General features: G+C 36.0%; 2 protein-coding genes across 2 annotated transcripts in view; both read right to left on the bottom strand.

Moving 5' to 3' along the window:
* The window catches only part of LOC145668275 (leucine-rich repeat and WD repeat-containing protein 1-like), an 87,624-nt gene that overhangs the window by 41,916 nt on the left and 21,350 nt on the right, over positions 1-24,358 (bottom strand). Inside the window, exon 3 of the mRNA XM_081735982.1 lies at positions 18,623-18,765. Within this exon, the coding sequence (XP_081592108.1) occupies positions 18,623-18,765 (143 nt within the window). The remainder of the gene's footprint in view (positions 1-18,622; positions 18,766-24,358) is intronic.
* LOC145668274 (uncharacterized) lies at positions 5,537-14,624 on the bottom strand. The gene is made up of 2 exons (XM_081735981.1): positions 5,771-14,624; positions 5,537-5,629 (listed from the first exon to the last, which is right to left on the bottom strand). The coding sequence occupies exon 1, from the start codon at positions 9,799-9,801 to the stop codon at positions 5,956-5,958; it is 3,846 nt and encodes a 1,281-aa protein (XP_081592107.1). The 5' UTR covers positions 9,802-14,624; the 3' UTR covers positions 5,537-5,629; positions 5,771-5,955.

Raw genomic sequence — 24,358 nt, 5'->3', positions numbered from 1 at the left:
GCACATAAGTATATTTTCGTTTTGCTTGGACAGATTTTTTTCTTTTAAAAAAAGAGGTTGCTCCTATATAAGTTTCATCAGAATCTCAGGAGAGTTTTTCATTTAGCAGGGGCGCACGTCTGAGAATGAATATATATATATATATATATATATATATATATATATATATATATATATATATATATATATTTAATATTTTAAACAGTTTTTATTTTTGTTTTATAAAAAAAATCATCTTATTTGAAATCGCTGATGGTTTATTTATAGAATTTGTATTTGTACAAGAGGTTTGATAAAATTGACAGTTTTCTGAATATTAATGTCAAAATATACGCCACGACAACTTATAAACATTTGTACAAAATAGAACGTTACATATACAGATTTTTATCTTGTTCTAAAAATATATAGAAATAAAATATGTATATACAAAGCATTTCAAACAAAGAAATTGCAACAACACAATTATTTTAAGCAAGAAACAGAAAGTACTACGCGTAGTTAAGACGGTGTACAGGGTATTACAGTTAGACTAGAAAACATATAAAACCATAAAATTATATAATTTCTTTAGTAAGTTTTCTCTTTTCTGTAGCATTTGCACGTGGTAGTTCTTTATTGATTTCTTTTATCTCGATATATGTTCTGGTTTTCACCAAGTAATTAATAACTTCGAGAGTCACACTTTGTTCAGTCTTGTTTAAATTATTTCTGTTCAACTTTGAACTATGCCACAACCGCGACTGAAGTAGCAACCATGACAGTCCATGAAGCACTTCTCTGACACTTCTACAACAGAAAAAAAAGTGTTCACTTGGCTCTGTCAATTGTTTTGATGCAAGAAACCTTACTCAACTTCCTTTTTCTGTTCTATAATTGTCTTGGTAGCGTTACACCTAGGTTATTGTATTGCTTCCTGAAATGATGGGCACGACGTACTTTAGACTTTCTTTTGAAATTTTGCCGAGTTTTAATGTGTTTTCAACTTCCTTTCTTATTGAATTAGTTGGATCCTCAATTTCAATTGTGGTTTCTCCTTCAACATTTTTTTTTCTTTCTTTAATAAACTGGTGGTTTGGCATTCCATCGCAGATTCATCTTCAAAGTTTTGTATTCCACTCAGGCAATTTACATTTGTTTAACAAAAATCGATGACGAAAGCTTGCCTAAAATGTAACTGAACATTCTATATTTAAAATCACATGAACTAGGATGGTCATTTGTACTACCTATACCACGAATATAATAATTAAAAAAAAGTTCTCAAGTACATCTTGATTTAATTTATTTGTTATGATATACTTTATTCCAAATAAAGCTTGTATACCAGAAAACATTCGAAGTGAATTGTTGCACATTTGGATTCCATGCTGAAAAGGCAGCGTTTGTATATTACTTTTCACACGCAAACTATCCATGGGGTTGTCAACTTCACTTAACACTAAATTTTGTGCCTCCAAAACAGTTCCATAATTTCGTTTCAGAGGATTACCTTCGAAGTTCCCATATGAATTAAAAATATCAAACCAATCATTTATCAACTTAAGAATGGATGCTGTTTCTTTCCACTTACCACCAATTATTCCAGCTTCCCGGCAATAAAGTAATGCTTTCCCCTAACTATTTGAGAAGAGTTAAGCAGCTAGTTTAACATTTTGACGTTTGATGTTTGGTACATCTAAATGATGCTATGTAATTTTGTGAATTAATTTAATGTCACTTTGTGATTTCTCCAAAAGATCTTGAATGCACTGATGATCTACTTCACCGTTATTGCTTAACACAAATCCTTTGTCCAAAAAATGATCTCTCGTTAGTTTTAATAAATGCGGCATATCAGTAATTTGAAAGATCACACGGATTTTTGAAAAAGTTATTGTCACTAATAACACCGTATGGTTTCAATAATCGCCTGTTTGTTGGACTAAGGTCACAGGCAGGGTGGAAAAAAATCATGATTTTTTTCAAAAAAATCATTTTTGTTGATTTTTTTGATTTAAATCGATTTTTTTGATTTAAATCAAATCTTTTTCTTCGTATAATACAAGTCGCGAACTGAAGAAAAAACATTAGGAATTAGTATTAAATGTTAATTATGTCATTTACGTGAAAGTATTGGGTTTAAATTTTGAATTAATTCCCAATCATTAACCTATTTCAATCCCAAAAAATGTTTCTTAAGCATTAAGGAAAAAGTACAGCAATGTATATCAATATGACACTTTTCTTTTCACGAAAGTTACTGCTATTTGGCAGGGGCATATTTTTAAACAATTGGAACTAGCTAGCGGCACGAAATCCATATAAAGTACATAAATTTCGCCTAAAATTAACGAACTCACTCTATGACCTATGGAACCCGGAGGTTCAGTGCCATGTTCACAAAAGCTCTCCACTGACTTCTATCCTTAGTCAACTGGATCCAGTTTTTACTTTGTATTCCTATTTCTGCGAGATGCAACTTAATATTGTCCTCTCATCTGCGCCTAGGCTTCCTAATGGTCGTTTTCGGATTGGACTTCCAGTTAAAACTTTGAAAGCGTTCCTACTTTCTTCCATTCTCGCTACATGTCCTGCCCACCTGGGCCTCCAAGATTTGATGACCCTAACAATGTTTGGTAAATGGTATAAATTATGCAGTTCCTCATCATGAAGTTTTCGCCATTCCTCATTTCCGTTCCTTTTGGTTCCGAATATTCGCTTCAGGATTTTATTCTCAATTACTTTGTCTGCGTTCTTCCCTCAGCGTAAGCGACCATGTTTCACAACCATACAGCACAACAGGCATAATTATCGTTTTATATATTTTAAAGCTTCAAATTCCTCGACACAATTCGCGACGATAAGAGATTTTGAACTGAATCATAACACGAATTCCCTGTAGGAATTTTCTGCAGGAATTCCAAAATAAAAAAATCAAGATGATCAGTTCCAGAAGAAGAAACACTTATGATTGTTAAAAACATGCTTTATGTGACTTGAAAAACAGTTCAAATGCGAGTTATCCGTGCATTTAAGACATCTACACATAGCAGGCACGTTAGTAGTAATCGCATGACTTGGCCTAACTTTTTGGCCCCTGGGTCCCTGCCTCAGGACCCATGGTCCCTGGCCGGGGTCAATGACCTAGGGGTACCTAGGACCACCCCCTAAAATTTGGCAGGGGTACATAGGACCACCCCCCAGGACCCATGGTCCCTGGCCCGTGTCAATGACCTAGGGGTACTTAGGACCTCCCCTCTAGATTTTGGCAGGGGTACATAGGACCACCCCTTAAATTTTGGAAATTGCCAAATCTAAAAATTTGGTATGGTAGCCTAGGACCATAGTATGTACCTCTATCAGTATTGGGTGTCTATGTCGTTCCCTTTCATGAGTAAAAAATTGCCAAAAATTCAAATTTCGGGGTGTTTTTTGACCTAATTTATCCCCTTTGATGAGGTATTATTACCCTATATGGTTATATGTGCATATACAGGGATTCATTACCTTTCATAAGACATGGGTATATTGCTGCACCCCTTGAAATTTTTGGGAGGTGTACCTTGGCCCACCCCTTCAATTTTGGAAATTGCCCAATTTAAACATTTTGGTACAATAGTATGTATTACTATAAATTTGGGTGGTCCACTTCGTTCCCTTTTAGGGGTACAAAATTGCCAAATTTTTAGTACAACCACATGTTTGGTTTTTTTGGCTCATTTTATTCCCTTGGATGAGGTCCTATTACCTTATATAGTTATATGGGTGTATACAGGTGTTTATTTCCTATTGTAAGACATAGGTACATTTGTGCACCCCTTTAAAAATTTGGCAGGAGTGCCTTGGCCCACCCCTTAAATTTTGGAAATTGCCCAATTTAAACATTTGGTATAATAGTATAGAACCCTAATATAGATCACTATAAATTTCGGTGGTCTATCTCGTTCCCTTTTAGGGGTACAAAATTGCCAAAATATAAACGTAAGCATTACGTTGTACCACGTGTTTGGTTTTTGACCTAATTCATTTCCTTGGATGAGATCCTATTACCTTATATGGTTATATGGCCATGTATAGGAGTCCATTCCCTATTATGAAACATAAGTACATATGTGCACCCCCGGGAATGGTACCTTGGCCCGCCCCTTAAGTTTTAGAAATTGCCAAATTTAAACATTTGGTATCATAGTACTGGACCCTAATATATATTACTACAAAATTTGGGTGGTCCACCTCGTTCCCTTTTAAGGGGCATTTTGTTCCGCTTTAGGAGTGAACATGGATACCTTGGAATCGTCCCGAGTTTGATTCTTGGAAATGTTGAGTTTAACGTCCCCGCGAAAACGGTGAGAAATGATAGGACGAAACAGGAACTTACTTGACTGAGGATTGAAGCAGGGACCTCATACAGTAGAGACAAGCACTGAGCCATCGTACACGTGTGTTGATTACTATGCAATGGTCCCGAGTTTGATTCTAGGTGTTAGTTTCAGGAAATGTTAACGTTCCCTTGAAACGATGATGAGAAATGAGAAACATCATAAACTTACTTGCTTGCGGATTGAAGCAGAGACCTCACACATCAGAAATAAGAGCTGAGTCACCATGGCCCATTGAGAAGTTCAGTTTGTTGATTACTATGTCATGGTCCCGAGTTCGATTTTTTTTTTGTGTTAGTTTAAGAAATGTTGAGTTTAACGTCCCCTTGAAACGATGATGAAAAATGATAGGATGAAACATGAACTTACTTCGTTGTGGATTGAAGCGCTGAGCCGCCGTACTCCATTCAGTGCGAACAGTTTCGCGTATGAAAAGAAGACGAGCAGATTATGTTACATTACACATTTTAGTGCGAGCAGTTTATACTAGGTTTATGTTTCATATAGAAAGATAGAAGATCTGCGTTGTCATCTTTTTTACTTCGTGTGCAACTTTGACCTTGAAGAAAACCTTGTTGACTCAGTGCAAAGCATTGACGTATACACATAATCTTATTGTTTAGTTGGCTGTATTTAGAGATGAATCAGACATGTAAGGTTGCTGGTTCGAATCTAGTTGTGTTCGCTGTAACTCAGGGTCTGAGCGATACTTACCGAAATTTTTTTCCAGTGTTGCCAACACTATCAGAATGAATCGATTCATTTAGTCGGAGCAGTTTCGTGACGAAAACTGATTTTTGTTTTGCACACAAAAATTTTTCTGAAACAGAATTTTGTTTGTACATAAAAATTTTTCTGAAACAGAATTTTGTTTGTACATAAAAATTTTTCTGAAACAGTTTTTGTTTTGTACACACAAAAAAATTTCTGAAACAGAATTTTGTTTTCGTACACAAAAAATTTTTCTGAAAACATTTTTTTTTCGTACACAAAAATTTTCTGAATCAGTTTTTTTTTCGTACACTAAAAATTTTCTGAAACAAAAATTTAGCTTAATTTTTTTTTTCGTAAAACATTGATTTATTTTACCGGTAAACTGATTCAGAAAAAAGAAATTGAAATCGCAGTACAGGAAAAAGAATTTGATTTTAGGATGTGAAATAAAAAACACAGAATCATGTTTTTGTACATTTATTTTTAGCATGTGAAAATGAATACAGAATTTCTTTTTTCTTCAAAGGAAGACGTGTCCGTGACGGGTACAAATTCTGTAAAGAGAAAATAAAACATATGAATATACATGGTAATATTTATTTTGTTTCCTGTGAAAGAAGAAAAACAGATTATTAACATCGAACTAACTGATCAAGAGAGAGTGAGGTGAGAAAAGAAACGCAAATGTGACGTACCTGAATTCCTTTTTTTTTCTCCACGGGTTTCTGCAAGGTGATGTCATCTGAGTTTTGTTTCCGCTGTGGCCTCGTTGAAGCATGTCCCGTGTTGCGTTGATTCTTTGCCCCGTCTTTGGGAGGCGTTGATTCTTTGCCCCGTCTTTGGGAGGTGATGTTGGTGGGATTAGGGGAAAATATGGCTGTTATTCTGTTCTGGCTTTTTTATACCCATAGGGCAATGTCTCGTATGTGTCTGGTACTAATCGGCGTTTTTTATAGTTGAAACTGTACTTCTTTTCTTCAGGTTTTGTGACAAGATGATGATCGTGGGTTCTGTAAATTTTGTGCGGCGTGCTAATGGAGATTTTTTCTTTCGATTGATTTATGATCATTTGCTCCAGACTGTTAAAATTTAGCTTTTGACTTGCAGTATAATTGAGTGTGAATCCACGAATTTTGCATACATAACTGGTTGATTTCGTGTCGGGGTTGTAGATTTCCAAGGCGTACTGTTTTGGGCCACCAGACACGAATTTTTTAATGTATGCTTTTGGTCCAATTGATTCCAATTCATTTGACATTGAACCAAGAAATACTTCTGGTTCTATTGTGGGCTGTGATGGTCGCTGCGTGAATATTACGGAATCTGTATCGAAATATAGTACTCTTTCTTGCAGCAGTTCTAAATATTTGTAGAGTTCCAGACGAGCTTGACACGTTGTAAATGCTCCAAGGACAACATTAGCATTGTGATTTTGTACTGGAACATCATCATCATATTGCCAATAAAGGTATAACATCGAATCGTTAACAGGTAAAATTTGGTTGACTTTTATGTCTGGAGCAGTTAATTTCTGATACAGTTCTTTGGGGTCGTTAATGATGGTCGTTTGGCTGAAATTGTCTCTTATAGCGAGTCGTCCCCAGAAGGCATTCAAACAGAGTTTTGCAAGACTACGACGTGCTGAATTTGTCATTATATTTGCTGCATCTAAAGTTATGCCTTCACGTTGTTGTACCACTTGAATATACTGCTGCTTTTCTTCTTCGGTGACGCAATTGGCAGGCCAACCAGAAGCTTCCAGCTTCGATTTCAAAAATGTGTTAATGTATTCGCTGAATAATCCGCCAGTCTTGGTTTCTGGATCATATACGGTGATGTCGTAATCCCAAATTTCGTAAATTTCAATGACTTGATACCCAAGTTCAATGGCTTTTTGAATTTCATAGGACACCCATGTTCCTGTTAGGCTTCGTTCACTGTCCGAATGTGTACATTCAGAATCTTGATTTAATGCTGTGGCACAGGCAGCACAAAGTGGAAACAACAACTTCTTATTTGAGCGAAATGGCAGCACTGGATGAAACACATTTCTGCTAGGCAAAATCTTCAACTTGACCAATCCGTTGACATCTTGAATGTCGGGCATTTCTGGATCTCCCTGTAGATATATTCGTGGATGCCCTATTGGATACCGTCCACATTTATTCACATAAGGATACAGGGAAACGATATCCAAGAATTTTATTTCTTCGCCTTCATTTTCATTTGCGACCTGATACAATTTAATGGCATTAACACGGCCACCATAGAAGCTGTCTCTTGGATTTAATGGTGTCTTATTAGTATAAGGATGTGTGCTTAAAGAAGAGGCCAATGCTGGATTGGATTTTAACACTTGACGAAATTCACATTCCCACATTTCATGTATTTTATATCCCATGGATCGTAATAATTTCATTTTACGCTGTGTTCTCTCGTAGCGATAGTTCATCGTTTCTTCGGAGTTCTCATAAATGGGTTGATCACGGCCTGTAGGGACACATAGAGGACATCCATGGAATCTGCACCCTTCAAATTCATACACGTGTTCCTCTTTAGTGTCGGGATCTTTGTAGTAGCCGTCCAGATGAAAACCAGCAACATAAACTTCTTTGCCTTTGGCCGCATGTAGAATTGAATGACCCTCTTTTTCTTCCATGTAGGCAAGCCACTGCAAAGCAATCCGTGACTGATTGTTTCTGTGACGATATCCTCGTGCAGGAAGAATGCTAATAGTATTGGGTTTTAAGAAATTTCGTCGAAATACTAAATTGCACGCACTCGCCAAAGTGATAGCCTCCAGGAAAGGATTGACGTGAGTTTCTTGTTCAAAAGTGGTCATGAAAGATATACAAGCCATTCGAAGTACGTTGACGTCCTGGACACAATAGTTCACCAATTCTTCTTGGAAAATAAACGTATCGTTCTGGTGTTCGTTGTACCATGTCATGAATTTCTCTCGTTCATCCACTTTCATTTCATCTGCACCATAATAATGGATGTCCGGTAATTTTCCCACATACGTTTGATTTGCAGCAGCATTAAAAAAGTGTGGAAAATATCCTTTGGTCGCTGGTAAATGAAATGCCTTGGATAATTTACTTAAAGCCATTGGCATGAAATTTAAAGAGTCAATAAACGATAAGTGATTCACTTTCATGCTTAAAATTTTTGCTCCGTTCAAGATCAAAGTAGGTTTCAATTCATGTTCTTCCACTAAAGATTTAAGAATAAAATGACCATCATATCCCTTACAGTTATGTGCCAAAGATACAATAAGTTTGATGTTGGGTCGTGGTTGACGTAAATACGCAAGAAAGGCATTGATCGGATCATCTTGAAAAATATGTTCTCGCTGTCCACAAACTTCACACGGATGATGTATATCTTCATCTTGAACACAGTTGTAACATACTTGTTGGGCCACCAGTAAATTGGGCTTATGAATGAACGTGTCTTCATCGAAGAAAGTATCCTGTGTGGCTTCGATATCATAGAAGACAATCATAGCCTTCTTGGCATGTAACACTGATGGAACTCCAGGTTTTAATTGAGTCGTATCAGGCTTCATGTAGCATTGGTGGGTAGACGTAACGTGTTTATGGCACACATTACAAAAATAATCTGTACAATCATGTTTTCTTTCCCCTGTATGGACAAACGAATAAATGCGTAGACATTTGGCACACTGTTTCACCATCTTGCATATTGGTTGGCCTTTATGATATGGTAGAGTCAGATGATTTGTATAGCATGTTTCACCATAAAATTCACGATTGCATTCTAGGCACTGCTTCTCCGTATTGGTCTTACTGCATGGCGGTTTCTGCAAACATTTCTCGCACATGGCGGAACAGTTCTTGACGTGTGCATTACGATGATCATATTTTTTGTGGCATGCAGCACAGTAATAGTTGGTAGAAAAAACAGACGTTAATGACGTGATGATGTCATAATGAGAATTGATGCACATTAAATTGATTGGAATTTTGTCTTCGCCACCAGGCCCTTCATACAGAATATCTTCTCCGGAAAAGCTAGTGTATACGGTAAGTTTATAATTTGTCAAGTAGCGTTGCAATTGTCGTAATTCTTCCACGGATCCCCCATGGTCTAAATTCACTGATGATCTGGACAAAAGTTCATGTACGGCTGGAATAACAACACACTTGCTCTGGTTGTGATATTGTCTGTACAGTTTCTTGTTCGTATCCTTATATTTCTTTAGGCCAATAGCAATCACAATTGCATTCGCTAAACATTTCTTGTCGGTGTTTTTTACTCGTAGAATGCCTTTCTTGCACTTTAATAATTCGTCGTTTGATAAAAGACCTCGACGCACCAATCCAAATCCACGGGGCACATCCACATGATGAAAATGGACAATGAACGGTTCGTTCATGAGAAAACTATCGTTACTTTGAAGGATGCGATCAAAGGATGCCCATAAAGTCTCCAGTGTCAAATTACTTGCATGCCGGAAAGATAGATAAAACGGTTTGTTCTTCTCATCGTGGGATAAAATCGATAATCCAACCATCGATGATTCGTCGACGTTTTCCAATAAGTAATCCAACATCTGTTGAAAGGAGGTCTGAACCCACTCCACAATATCGGTGCCACTGGTCGGAGCATTAATTTGAATTTCCAGCATTCGTCCTTCAAGATTAAAACGCCGATAATGTCTATTGATTTCTCGCAAGACAGTAAAGCCAGAAGTAGCCATATTCAAATAGGGAAAAAGGTAAGGTAAGCAAAAAAGGAATAGGCAAAGAAAAACAAATATCTAAAACGAAAAGAGAAAAAAAAGCACGAATTAAATTGAATTCAGAGATCACTACGTTATCAAAATGACTACACGATCAATCCTAAAAGAATGATCATATCTCAAATAGTTCTACTACTGAAACGTTTTATTGTCGTCATACTGGAAATCAAACCCGGACCAACATCAACATGTAAATGACCTAAGTTTCTGTAGTGATAAAAAGAATGAATGAAATTGTTTTTCTAACTGTGCTGAAAGAATCATTGTAGTAGTAAGCATTTTTCCTGACACTGAACTTTAAAACGTATGACGAACATGAAACGAAAACAAAATCTCATGCGCTTGCTTTTTTTTTTCGAGCTAAGACAAGAAAGACTCGAATTCGTTTCTCGGCGGGAGATCAGATCCCACATTAAACTGCAAGTCCACGTCTCACGTTGTAGGGAACAAAATCGTGCGTAGTTTCTTTGTTTACGTTAATGGTAACTTTCAGAAACTGAGCTAAGTGGTTAGCGTTACGTTCCTCTGGCACGGGTTCAACACCCAGTATGCGATCAGATTCAACATTAAGCTGTATTCCTAGCCCCACTACTGAAGGGACGCTAAAACCAAAATCAACAATTTTCTCGTGCCTACTTCTAATGTGTGGGATGTGGCCCGGGTTCAACACCCAGTATGCGCTCAAATTCAACATTAAGCTGTATTCCTAGCACCCCACTACTGAAGGGACGCTAAACCAAAATCAACAATTTTCTCGTGCTTACTTCTAATGTGTGGGATTCCTAATTCGATCCCCGGTCAAGTAAGTAAGGGTTATTCTTCCATTTGCTAAATATTTCGTGTTAAAATAAAACAATGATAACAATGTTATCCTCATGCAAAAGCACTCCATTGATGTTAAGAAAACGCAGTCGATACTTACCTCAAATTCAAGGAACGGAGTAAAGTCACGCTGTCACTAGAGGTACATCTACGTTCATTCAAGATCTTCGTGGAAGTAGGATTTGAAAATGAAATTAAGAAATTTATTTAGGTCTGAAACGGTTCAACTATAAAGTGACAACACTATCAGCCAATCAGAAACGAGGAAAATGAATCAATGACATCACGGAGAACCAATGAAAACACAGCTTTCATCATGTATCATGAGCCGAAACGTGATGTAAGAAGCAATCTGATTGGTTGTGACATTATTCACGTTTTTTCTCCTTACACATCAATCGTTACGACATCTAGTATCGCAATTTTGATAATGACATCATACCGTTGACTCGTTAGTTTCTTACGACATTGAAATTACCACATCTAAAATGTGATTCATTTTTCTTAAACTTGATTGAAAAAATGTAACACTCATCGATATGTTACGAAACTGTCTTTGACATAAATGTAAAGTTGAGCTTTAAAAGTCCGTCAGCTGAGAAAAAATGCTGATGTAGTATAAGCAGATTCTGCAATTTCACAATAACAAGCTTCTATGCGTAACAACGAGCAGAAATGTGTAGTAATGTAACATAATCTGTTCATGTTCTTTTTTCATACGCAAAAATTGCTTGCACTGAAGTTGGCATGGTGCCTCAGCGTTTTTTTTTCTGATGTGTGAGGTCTCTGCTTCAATCCGCAAGCAAGTAAGTTTATGATGTTTCTCATTTCTCATCATCGTTTCAAGGGAACGTTAACATTTCCTGAAACTAACACCTAGAATCAAACTCGGGACCATTGCATAGTAATCAACACACGTGTACGATGGCTCAGTGCTTGTCTCTACTGTATGAGGTCCCTGCTTCAATCCTCAGTCAAGTAAGTTCATGTTTCGTCCTATCATTTCTCACCGTTTTCGCGGGGACGTTAAACTCAACATTTCCAAGAATCAAACTCGGGACGATTCCAAGGTATCCATGTTCACTCCTAAAGCGGAACAAAATGCCCCCTAAAAGGGAACGAGGTGGACCACCCAAATTTTGTAGTAATATATATTAGGGTCCAGTACTATGATACCAAATGTTTAAATTTGGCAATTTCTAAAACTTAAGGGGCGGGCCAAGGTACCATTCCCGGGGGTGCACATATGTACTTATGTTTCATAATAGGGAATGGACTCCTATACATGGCCATATAACCATATAAGGTAATAGGATCTCATCCAAGGAAATGAATTAGGTCAAAAACCAAACACGTGGTACAACGTAATGCTTACGTTTATATTTTGGCAATTTTGTACCCCTAAAAGGGAACGAGATAGACCACCGAAATTTATAGTGATCTATATTAGGGTTCTATACTATTATACCAAATGTTTAAATTGGGCAATTTCCAAAATTTAAGGGGTGGGCCAAGGCACTCCTGCCAAATTTTTAAAGGGGTGCACAAATGTACCTATGTCTTACAATAGGAAATAAACACCTGTATACACCCATATAACTATATAAGGTAATAGGACCTCATCCAAGGGAATAAAATGAGCCAAAAAAACCAAACATGTGGTTGTACTAAAAATTTGGCAATTTTGTACCCCTAAAAGGGAACGAAGTGGACCACCCAAATTTATAGTAATACATACTATTGTACCAAAATGTTTAAATTGGGCAATTTCCAAAATTGAAGGGGTGGGCCAAGGTACACCTCCCAAAAATTTCAAGGGGTGCAGCAATATACCCATGTCTTATGAAAGGTAATGAATCCCTGTATATGCACATATAACCATATAGGGTAATAATACCTCATCAAAGGGGATAAATTAGGTCAAAAAACACCCCGAAATTTGAATTTTTGGCAATTTTTTACTCATGAAAGGGAACGACATAGACACCCAATACTGATAGAGGTACATACTATGGTCCTAGGCTACCATACCAAATTTTTAGATTTGGCAATTTCCAAAATTTAAGGGGTGGTCCTATGTACCCCTGCCAAAATCTAGAGGGGAGGTCCTAAGTACCCCTAGGTCATTGACACGGGCCAGGGACCATGGGTCCTGGGGGGTGGTCCTATGTACCCCTGCCAAATTTTAGGGGGTGGTCCTAGGTACCCCTAGGTCATTGACCCCGGCCAGGGACCATGGGTCCTGAGGCAGGGACCCAGGGGCCAAAAAGTTAGGCCAAGTCATGCGATTACTACTCACGTTTTTATACTTTTCTGTTGGCTATTTTATTTCCTCTGACAATTTTTCCTGCACAGGCACGGCAAGTATTTTGCGATCACATCGCAGATCGCGGCATGTTCTGCAATGGGATCAAGTATCCATTTTATCAAAAGTATTATTCGATATTTTAACGCATCCAAAATTTGTCGTATTACGATCCCGAGGAACTTCTTTGTGTTTAGTACATAAATTTCGCGCAAAATTTTAAAATCTAATTTTTTTTCTTGTTTCGGAGAGGGGATCGGACCCCTCTAAATACGCCCCTATTATCTGGAAACAAACAAATAGACGTGTACACAAAAGAGTTTTCATCTTAAATGTCCATGGTGATTTCCCCGTTGGAATAGAAATTTTAAAACCTTGTGTTACAAAGAGAAGAAAGCAGGGTTCACCCGTAACCCGTTCAAATGGGATTTTCCCTGATCGTTCCCTACATGATACTAGTTTTCATACTGTGCTTACATACATTTGAGTCTCATTGTATTATGATTATTATCTTCCGTAATCGAAATAACAGAAGAGAAACGGGATTTTACTTACTTTCACTTTAAATTAATTCATTTCGGTATTTGATTTAAATCAACGATTTTTATTAAAAAAATCAAGTGATTTAAATCTTGATTAAAATCGTGATTTAAATCAGACTGATTTAAATCAATCCACCCTGGTCACAGGTAACTGTATAAACCGGGTATCCTGCAAGTTTTAGTTCAGAAATAATCGTCAATTCACATTTGGTCATGGGACAATCAAAATTATAGAAAACTGGCTGTTTACAGCTTGCAAACAAACCACGAGCCATCACAACTTGCACTGATTTATATGGCCCATGGATTTTTTCAATTTTGCTACCGAAACAAATAATATCTGTTATATTAATTTTATCAAAGGACAAGTATGTAATACGTTCAAGATGTGACATGCTTATGGCTTTTCGTTTCATTAATATAAGAACGTCACTTATAAGTCCGGGTTCACAATGTATTTTGTTCGTCCATCGAACTAATGCTAAAGTGTGGTAAAGAATATTTGAGTCTATTTTTTAAATATCAGTTTATATTAGGGCTCACATTTTGTAAAGATATTGCCGCTGCAATGTCTTCTGAAGACCAATTTCCTTTATTGTGGGGTGGCAATATTGCTGAAATTAGTCCAGGAGTAAAATATCTTGACAAAATGTCACTGACCCTTTTCTCACTTTTCAGTTTGTAACACTTTAGTTCACTAAACAGGTTTCTCTTATTTTCCTTTAATTTTTGTTTCTTGCTTGCAATTCCTCTACTTGTTTCTTGGAGGCTTCCTTTTATTCTTCCAGTTCTCGTATTCTGCTTTCTAACACTTGCAATTGACTCCTCGGGATTTGTAAAGTTTCTTCTAGCTCGTTTACGCCTTGGCTGTTTCCATTAGATGCACTCACAATTTCAGATTCTGCGGTAGACGTTGTTTCTTTCAATACTAAGTTCACAATACATTTTCCTTCTTTTCTAATTCGTCTATCTTCCCTACTTTGAACATCCTGCATATTGCCTGTTTTCTTTAAAGGCAACTTTTCAGTTGCTACAGCATCCACCTTCAACTTTCGAGATTTCAAAGGAGAGTAATTGAAAAGTTTTTGTTGAAGAGATTTCTAATATGCTCAGAACATATCGTAGCTGAAAATAAATAAATAAAGCAAAATAGTTACATTTTGCTTACAAAGTAAATACAGAAACTAATTCTCAATGATGAATTTTGAAGGAAAAAAATACATAGTTAATTTTCGCACAAATTAAAAAGTGCTCGAAGGAGAGAATGTGCATTAGGAAGGAATAGTTTTGAAGAATGGACGGGAAATTTCATTGGTGTCATTCTTATTTAATTTGTTTAATGTATTCGAAACAGTATTAGAATAGCAATTGACTCTTTGAAGGACTTAGTGTCAGAAGTGCGTTTTCCTCACATTTTTCTTTCTTAATATAGTATTGTATTTCTTGAAATATTTGTTAAAAAACACTATGCTTGAAATGAAATAGTAAAAGTGGAGAAAAGTTGCTGTAACATCCCCTGTTTCCTAGAGGAAACAGTGTGATGATAGTTAATGTCGTCTTATGAAGGTTTGTTACATAAGTGAGGAGTGCAACATTATAGCAATTTAAAATACGAAAATAGGTTCCCTCTTCTCTTCACCACTGCAATTAGACAAAGCTGATATGTGATACTGATTATGATACATCACCAGTATATTATAATTATTTTTCTAACGTTTTATTCCAGAAAAACAAACTTTTCTCTTAAAAATATAATGTTTCTAAACCTTGTGTCAGTCTCTTCTAATACTGAGCTCATGATTTATTGGTATCAGCGCTAGCGAGCAGGTAGAGTGATTACACAGCACTTGACAAAAAATTTACAATAAATTCGGGAAACAGTGACATGCGCAGTTAGTACTGTTCGAGATACTAGGATGGTAGGTATTTGTTGTTTCGTTTTTTGCTATTTATTGTGCAAAATAACTGTTTAGTGTGTAATAATAAATATACTTTGTATAGAATGGAAGGAAATTCCTTGTTTTGTTTGTTTCATCTTAAATTAGTTTTTGATCATTCAATATGAAAAACAAATAGCTTTCTTTGATTGTACAAAAAAACTGAAATTATTAGTTTAGCGTTCCATAATAATGTCCCGTGAACTAAAGGAGATAAACGATAAATGCAAGTGAATTATCACGGGGGAATTTGGTAGAATGAGAAAGCAGAAGTACACCAAGAAACTCATGGACACAATGTTGCATTCCATCACACTCACTTAATCGGGAAGCGAAACAGTACCTCTTGCACCAGAGGTGAGCGTTCTGCCACTGAACCACCGTGCTTCCTTGATTGTTCGAGAATTTGCCGTATTTCTATTTTTACTGCAATCATTCTTAACTTTGTAATTCTGGAGGGGATCCCTAAATATGTATATATAATTATTCAAAGTTATGATTAAAATGAACACAAATTTCAAAATCTAAGTGTAAAAATGTCCCGACAGTGTCACCCATGACATGGGAGATGGATACTTTATTCTCTTAGTCCAATACATCGTTATATATCTTTGTAACAGTTAATCATTACTACGAACCTTCCAATCATTAGTCAGTTAATTTGAAGTGCAACGTCCCGTTTCAGCACGAGGCTATAGGGGATGCGGACCTCCAGAATGAAATGGGATCTGAACTACTTTTACGCGTTCAATGCTCTCTATAAGCGTAACCCGAGAGAGGTAATGCCCCCTAGAACATCATGCCTCCCTTGTCAAGTTACATGTCTGCCTCCGTGGGGAAAATTTTGTCTCAATATCTTATATAGAAAGAAATGATGATAGAAATGGTCACCTCTGTCGCCCCCCCCCCCCCCCAATGATTTCGAATCCTTGTCTTACCTCGAAGTTAGTCTTTTTAAATCGTACTTTTGGAATTTTGTATACAGAAACAACATAAATCACTGTATATACTATTATTACATACTACTAATACTACAAAGAAACTACATGATAAAATCGTGATTACAGAATTTGCATTTAACATCGCATTTATTTATTTATTTTTTTATATAAAACTCACCATATTTTAGGTTTATTTTGTTCTGTTGCCTGCAAGCTAAAATCCATTTCTGAAGACATTCCCCCTCTTCTTGAAGAAATCTACAGTATTTTATATATATATATATATATATATATATATATATATATATATATATATATATATATATATATATATATATATATATATATATATATATATATATATATATATATATATATTACTTCCTTTAGTCTGTTGTAGTAATTACTACAACCGTACACTGCACAGTTAAGCATTCTTGATATCACTTAACCGAACACAAAAGAATTTCCACTTGCCACTTCCAGCCGCACCTTTTCCCGTTGTCCCTTGTTACTCAGATGACGTCACAGCCACGACGGCACTCCATGCCAAATGTGCATGCAACAACCTTCTGCCCTTTCTGTCACGGTTCTACCTACCTCGATGAGGCTGTGATAAGGTAGCACGTACCCTGCCAGATCCCATGGTCCAAGTTAGTTGCCACTTGGAGGTCCGGTTGAAGACTTTATTCCCCGGTAGGCTGTTGTTCGGTATCCCTGACAACACAGGAATGAGGCAGTCGTGATCCAGCCGGACATAACGAGCAAGTAACGTGTTCCGACACATCTCCCGACCCTCCGCAAGAGACAGGTCAGCACTGAACGCGTCGTGGTAAGAGAATGCGAAGAGGGTTCTTTCACTTCTCTCAGCACGGCCACGGTGGGGTTATTTGCTATGGCAATTAAAATATATACAAAACTGTTACAAAATTAAATGTCACATAACTTTTACTCAAATTTGAATTACTGAAATAATATAGACTCTAAGTATCCACTGAATGCTTGACAAAAATTTGTGCAACCTAGTATAAATATGCTGGTAATATGAACACTGTAATACCTGCCGTAACGAAGATGATTGATTCTGGGTTTTGTTCCAGATTTACCATGATATATATACTTCTCATCTCAAGATTACAGAGTATATATTAATAGCACATTGTACAAGCACAGTAAGTCGTACTGCATTGTATGTATTACTGGTGTGAAGCAGAAAATGATATATACTTTTTAAAAAAAAAAATAAGTCATCTAATTGTAATCTTTGAAGACTTGCACAAAACACGTAGTCACCTTTAAAGAACTGTAATTTCACTTTTTAACTCAAAATAACTCTAACGGACAAGGTTTTCATTGCGTACAACTTGCGCCTCTATTAAAAGGAAAAATAGTATCCACCAGTACGCCCCGTTTAGTACGACATGAGTAGCTGTTTCGTTTTTTCTTCTTTCTTTCTTTTCTTTTTTCTCCTTTCAAGAAGGATGGAAAAATTTACGTAAGGCATTTTAATTGTGGAAAGGCATGAGTTTGAATCATATTACATATGGTCAAGGAACCAAGCATGGAATCTAGATACAAGTAATTTAGACATAAAATGGGATTATATAAATAACTTCAAAAAATAAATATAAAAGCTCAAATTAATTATCATACTTTTAGCTCCCCTTTTCACTGGAATGTTAATTAAGCTTAACAACTATAAAAATAAGCGAGACGTTCTCCTAGTATGGAAGTATAAGATTTACGAACGCTGGCTTTGAAAACTAAATTTAAATGTGGCGCCATTGCATTGTGGACCGAGTTGTGGTGTTTTTGGTAAATAGTTTGGAAGAGATTTCGTGTGTAAAGAGTTTCCAGGAACTTCCAGTTCTGATGCAGGATATGAATATATTGGTATCAACGGACCTTAACAGGAATAAAGTTACAAGTAAACTAAAGTTTCTAAATTTAGATATTATATTTAGGAACATGTAGAATCACTGCATCTAGTTTTTGCAGCTATTTGAACGAGGAAGATACTAGAAATAATTTCTGGTAAAATATCAACAGGGCATAGTGATGAGCAGGATTTTTCCTTGTACCTGATATAGAATGTGCCATTTACAAACTTTCACATAAACACAGTTCTAACTTGAACATGTAGTGTTAACATGGATGACCGAGCGGTCGTTGAAGTGGTAACTGACAGAAGATGATGTCTGTTTTCAACAGTTCACTAAGAAAACAACTAACCTTTGATCTTTACTATTGTACTTCTTTTCTACATTTCCAGTCTCCACATTGATTAAACAAATACTATAGCCTCCACAGGTAGCCACCATATTTGTCGTCTTGTTGGGATCGTAACGGTCGGGCTCAAATGCACACTGCCAAACCTGTGAAAACAATTATTATAATGAAATTTAATAAAAACTAGCTGTAATGTGAACAGTGACATTCGGATACACTTGTATCCCTGACTTGGAATATTATGCCCTTATATCGTACTTCAATTTTAAAACTTTGTTTTACCACTGCAATTATCCAAGTCACAGAAAGAAATACGAAAAAGCAAACAAGCGTAGAATGATTAAAACTGGAACTAACTTATTCGCTGGTGTAGTTGCTGAAGCGCAGATCAAAGTTATTGTGCATAGCGAGACATGGTCAGACAATTTTTCCACTTTTGATTTAAGTAAAACATTGGTAGAATGATTTCCTTCTTGGAAATATAAATGCAGATTTGGGTGATTTAAATATAATGAAAATCTGAAAATATCTATACACTGATGCTTCTTATGCTTCTTACCGAAGATAATTCCAGAATTTCATTATCTTTGTAACTCAGTACACTTGATAGGAGTATTCTCCGATAAGAGTGAAGTTATCTGAAGATTGGCGATTATTTTGCCAAGCTTTTGGCGCGGTATATACCCAAAATAAACCAAGAATTTCGAATTAAAATATCGGTTTGACGTACAAATATTCAATTTAGTTTCAGCGATTAATACATTACTTAGGGCAATAGCTTTGGTTGAGGTTGTAGTTCATGCTTCCCAGTTCTTGTTTGAACTCTCGTAACTAACCAAATATATATGTATAATAATAATAATAATAATAATAATAATAATAATAATAATAATAATAATAATAATAATAATAATAATAATAATAATAATAATAATAATAATAATAAGTAGTAGTAGTAGTAGTAGTAGTAGTAGTAGTAGTAGTAGTAGTAGTAGTAGTAGTAGTAGTAGTAGTAGTAGTAGTAGTAGTAGTAGTAGTAAATAATTAATACTTGCTGTTGTACATGTTACTTATGGTACGAAAATCTGTGTGAGCAGGTCGATGGTATGACGTCGAAGCTACGAAATTTCACTGATGTAACATGTCTCAAGATGTCTACTTAGCGCAACTGTGATATTTTTCATTTTCACTGCACTATTTAGAAAAACTCAAGTAAAAAGATAGAAAGTGTGGGGAAAAAATCCTACATAAAATTTTCCTCATCTACTGAAAGTTCTTAATTCTTTTTTTTAATGCCTGCTTAAGTTTATTGTTGAGCAATTACATTGTTCCTTATTCTTTTATGTTATTCTATTAATACTTCAAGTACATGTATTTTCTATTGAAATTTCGTTCAGTAGGGAACAATCATAAATCTTTAGAAGTTGTTCTTAAATATTGTTACATATATCCATCAATGCACTGAGCAAACACACACAAATACAGAAACACTATTTGAAATACAAAATAATAAGCTACATAATGTAGATAAGTAGGAAAAACACGAATAGGATATTTTGCATATACATAGAAAAAACTGAAGACAATAATAGATATTTAGTATACTGCTTAGGATAGTGAATTTGAAAATATACAGGGTATTCTCCTATATACACAGAAAATACACGAAACAATAACAGGAAACAATAATGTCAAAATGCATATGATGATCTCTACAATTGCATTTTAATGCTTCATTTTAATAAATTATTCTTAAATTATATAATAAACAAAAAAACCCGACAAATATCACAAAAGTGTGTTAAAAGAAACAAACACTGCATTTTCTCACAATCTGTTGTCTTTGATTCTGACATCCCACATTTCTATGAAGACATTACAGATCACTCAAACGAAAAAGAATCACATCAAACATAGCCAAGATATAGAAAATAAATGGACTTAGATCATGATAATAATTGAAAAGGACACACACTTAGAATTGCACAGAGGTTTTGAAAATGAGGACCGACCTCTAAGAAAGAGTTTTAGATCTGAAGTTGTCAAGTTTAAGAGGTTAAACAGGGCTCCCACAGATTTTTGTAAACTGTTTTTTTTTCCTGACAAAAGTAATTCTTCCATTTTTTGTATACCCAGCAGTTTTGTTAGATATCTCAACTAAAGGTAGGGCACTATGGGGTCGGTCGGTCTGTCTAGCAAACTTAGATAACCAAACATATATATCTATCTATACATCTATAAATAAATAAATAAATAAATGAGTTTCATGGTCTAATTCCAAAGACTGTCATTAGATTCTGATAATTGTATATGGAACCTGCCAGAAAGTACTGAAACTAAAAAATAATAATCAAAATCGATACACCTGTGTTGAAGTTATGCGTGAGCATGCACTAGAGAAGTAGGTTAATTACGATATTAACACTAAAAACTAGTGATGGTCAATTTCTTTAAACTAAGGGGCAGCATCATAGAAATTTCTGTGTGTTGAGGGCCTCAACTTCATATTATACATTATGTTTATAGTATACACTCATGACATCCTAGCCCAAAAATTGTCAAGTTTACAGGTGTCTATTAAAGCATTGTCAATAAAAACATCGATATTCAAAACACAGAAAACGAAATACCGACACCGAGTTTTAATAAGTGCTTTCGCTCGAGAAATATCCTTACAGTCTCACGGTTGGATGAAAAATCTTGGTTAATTTTTCAAACAAGAAAAAATATCTAAGACATGGGAAAAAGATTTTTAATCATACGTAAAAACATATACCTGCCCTCAATGGTACTGAGGTTTTAAAACATTTACTTTTTTTTCACGCTGCAGCGTGAACAGAAATAGTACGCAGAAATAGTAACACACACAAATAAACGAAATTAAATAAATTAACTAATCTTAACCTTAAATTTATTTTTGGTTTTCGCGCCTAAAACACATCCACTTTGTGTTTTAGTTCAAATCATTATATTTTAACTATTAAATTTTTGTGTACCTAATAAAATAAATACATAAATAAAATGCTAACACACATCTTCTCGAGGGCTGCACGAGACCATCTCGCGGGGCCCATAGTTGGCCATCCCTGCTATAAACCAGTGAGGTGTTTCATGGTCTACTTTCAAACAAAAAGGAAATCGATAAAATTGATCACCTATGTCAAAATTATGCGTGATCATACAATTGTTTCAATATGCATGATGAATATGCTGTTGTTTCAAACTTGAACTCTTTCCACAATTCAGCTCACACATGTGTTACCACTGTTTTCCCGCACATTGTTCAACTAAAGTATAAACACTATCAGCCATTGAAGAGTTCCATGGTCTTGCTCCGAAGACTATTGTTAGATATTTATGAAATTTATGTGAAACCACCGGAAAAGAATAATCTTTCAAACGAGAAAAAATAAATAAATAAATAAAATCGATGAACCTGAGTCGAAGTTATGGTTGAACATACGCATATCAAAATCGATTAAATACGGTTTTCACGTTGCACCGTTGAGGTGTCAGCTCCAGCTCCGAAGACTCTATTATATATATATATATATATATATATATATATATATATATATATATATATATATATAAGTGATCCTATTATATATACAGCGTGATCCGGCAGTGGACATACCCCTAATTGGTGTCTTCTGACGGTTTTAGATTTTACTCACATTTGTTTGGTAACATTGTTTGGCAACATTGTTACCCATGTTCATTTGTTTTCTGCTTGGTAACAGTTATTTGCAGTGAAGTTCGACTAATCAACAATGTGTGATGAAAGTATCTGACGACACCATGGGTGATATCAATGAAACGGAAAAATTACTCATTATTCCCAATTTTGTAGTACTTACTCGCATTGGTATCAATAAAAAGAGAACTGAGCACTACTCGTCTAAGCTGATCTCGGAGAAGTCATGTCCTTTTGGAGTAACCACACCTCTATTCTCGAGCCGAGTAATTACTTCGCGTTTGATATCAGTAAAAATCAAAGACTCCTCTGTGATGTTAGTAACTTCTCCAAATTTGTGGAGCAAGCTCAATACGTGACTCCGTGCGAAATATGGCAGAGCATATGAATGTTTTGCTACGTAGAAAAAATTATAAACTGCATAGAAATGCAAATGGAGATTACAAAAAACATAGATTCATGAAAGAAAATGTAGAGTGATCAGCACAGCATTTTCTTTTTAGCAGAATCAACCGAAATTCGGGGTGGTGCACTACGTAATGAGGAAAAGATGCGGGTTTTCTTGCGTTACGTGAGTGATCTGGGATTCCAGGTCGGAATGTCAGGGGATTCTGGAGTGGCACAAAGTACTGTGTCTATGACTACTACAAATGTAATGAATGCGATTATTGCGAAATTTGAAAATGAATTGTTCCCGGAAGTGTGAGTAATATGCAAACAGCAAAGGCAGAGTGGCAAGAACAATATACATTTCCGGGTGCTATCGGAGCACTTTACTATACACACATGGCAATGAAGAAACCTAGTATTTTGGAGACGAATACGTTAATAGGAAGAGCTCATTCGTGGCTAAGTGGTTAGCGTACATGCCTTTGGCATGGGAGACCCGCGTTCGATTCCCAGCGAGAGCTCATGTGGTTCGGATTCCACGTTACTCAGTGGGTCCCGTCTCATATAGCATCGCTACTGAAAAGGACGTTAAACTCAAAATCAACTCAACTCAACGTGGATAGGACGGGTGTATACATGAAAATGTATTTTGTTTATGCCAAGGCGAAAGGGAACATGTATGGTGTGGAAAACGCAATCAAATGGACATGCTTTATGATGTGACTGGCTGGACTTTTTTTTTTTTTAAAGGAAACAAAGGGGCCAAGTGTCTGATTTCGTTCTTAAAGCCAAACAATCTACAAAGACCTTGGACAACACGTGATATGCGCATGTCGTGTTAATCTTGATATTGCTGGATTCGAATCAACATCCATCTGCTCCAATAGGTTCGTTCCCATGGTTTCATTGTTACTTTCTTGTTTCCTTTTTTGCTTTTTTATTTTTGTTTTATTCTCGCTGGAATATTAAAGATTCTCTTTTGGATTTGTGTCTCAGTCGTAGATGTATTTGATATTTCGTTGCATTTCACTGTAATTGCCTTCTAAGCTTCGGCTTTCCTTCGTTTACTTTCTGGTAACTGTGACTTTGAAAGTGTACCACTGGAAACTCTTTTATAATATCCACAAATGCACTTTGATTGAGGCTGTCATTGCTACTTGCCCGTTCCATGGCGTTTAGGATGCTACGTCATAGGTTAAAAACAACGAAATGACCGTTCGACGGATGGGAGAAATAAGTAATCATTTCTTTTATTGATACAACTCACTGCTACGCGCAGAGGAAACGCGAGTGAACGTTCATAAATCTGGAGCAGTCTAGACGTGAGTAGTGGCTTGTTTTATTGATACGAAATTGAGGGAGGAGATTATTCCAGTTGTAGTTACTCCGATTCTCGAACAGGACTTCTCAGGATTAGTTGCTTATTTTTATTGATATCACCCCATATATCCAAGAAGTCCCGATCTGATGACATCAGACAATGCTCTCTGGCGTTTCATAAAGCAACAAGTAAGAAACACTCGATATCACATAACGCAGGAATTACGAGCAGCTGTGGAACACATCTTCACCCTCGTGATTCCAGAGTATCTCCGCAAAACATTTGCGAGAACTTGGCGTAGAATTCAGCTGGGTTACGACATGGATGCTGA

This window comes from Thermobia domestica, chromosome 13 (assembly GCF_964235325.1).
Source record: "Thermobia domestica chromosome 13, izTheDome1.hap1.1, whole genome shotgun sequence".
Taxonomy (NCBI): Eukaryota; Metazoa; Arthropoda; class Insecta; order Zygentoma; family Lepismatidae; genus Thermobia; species Thermobia domestica.
Note: the sequence above shows the minus strand (reverse complement) of the source record. Positions and strands in the feature narration are given on the sequence as shown.

What these genes read in the sequence shown, in the direction of transcription:
- LOC145668274 (XM_081735981.1), bottom strand. Translation starts at nt 9,801, where the DNA reads ATGGCTACTTCTGGCTTTACTGTCTTGCGAGAAATCAATAGACATTAT.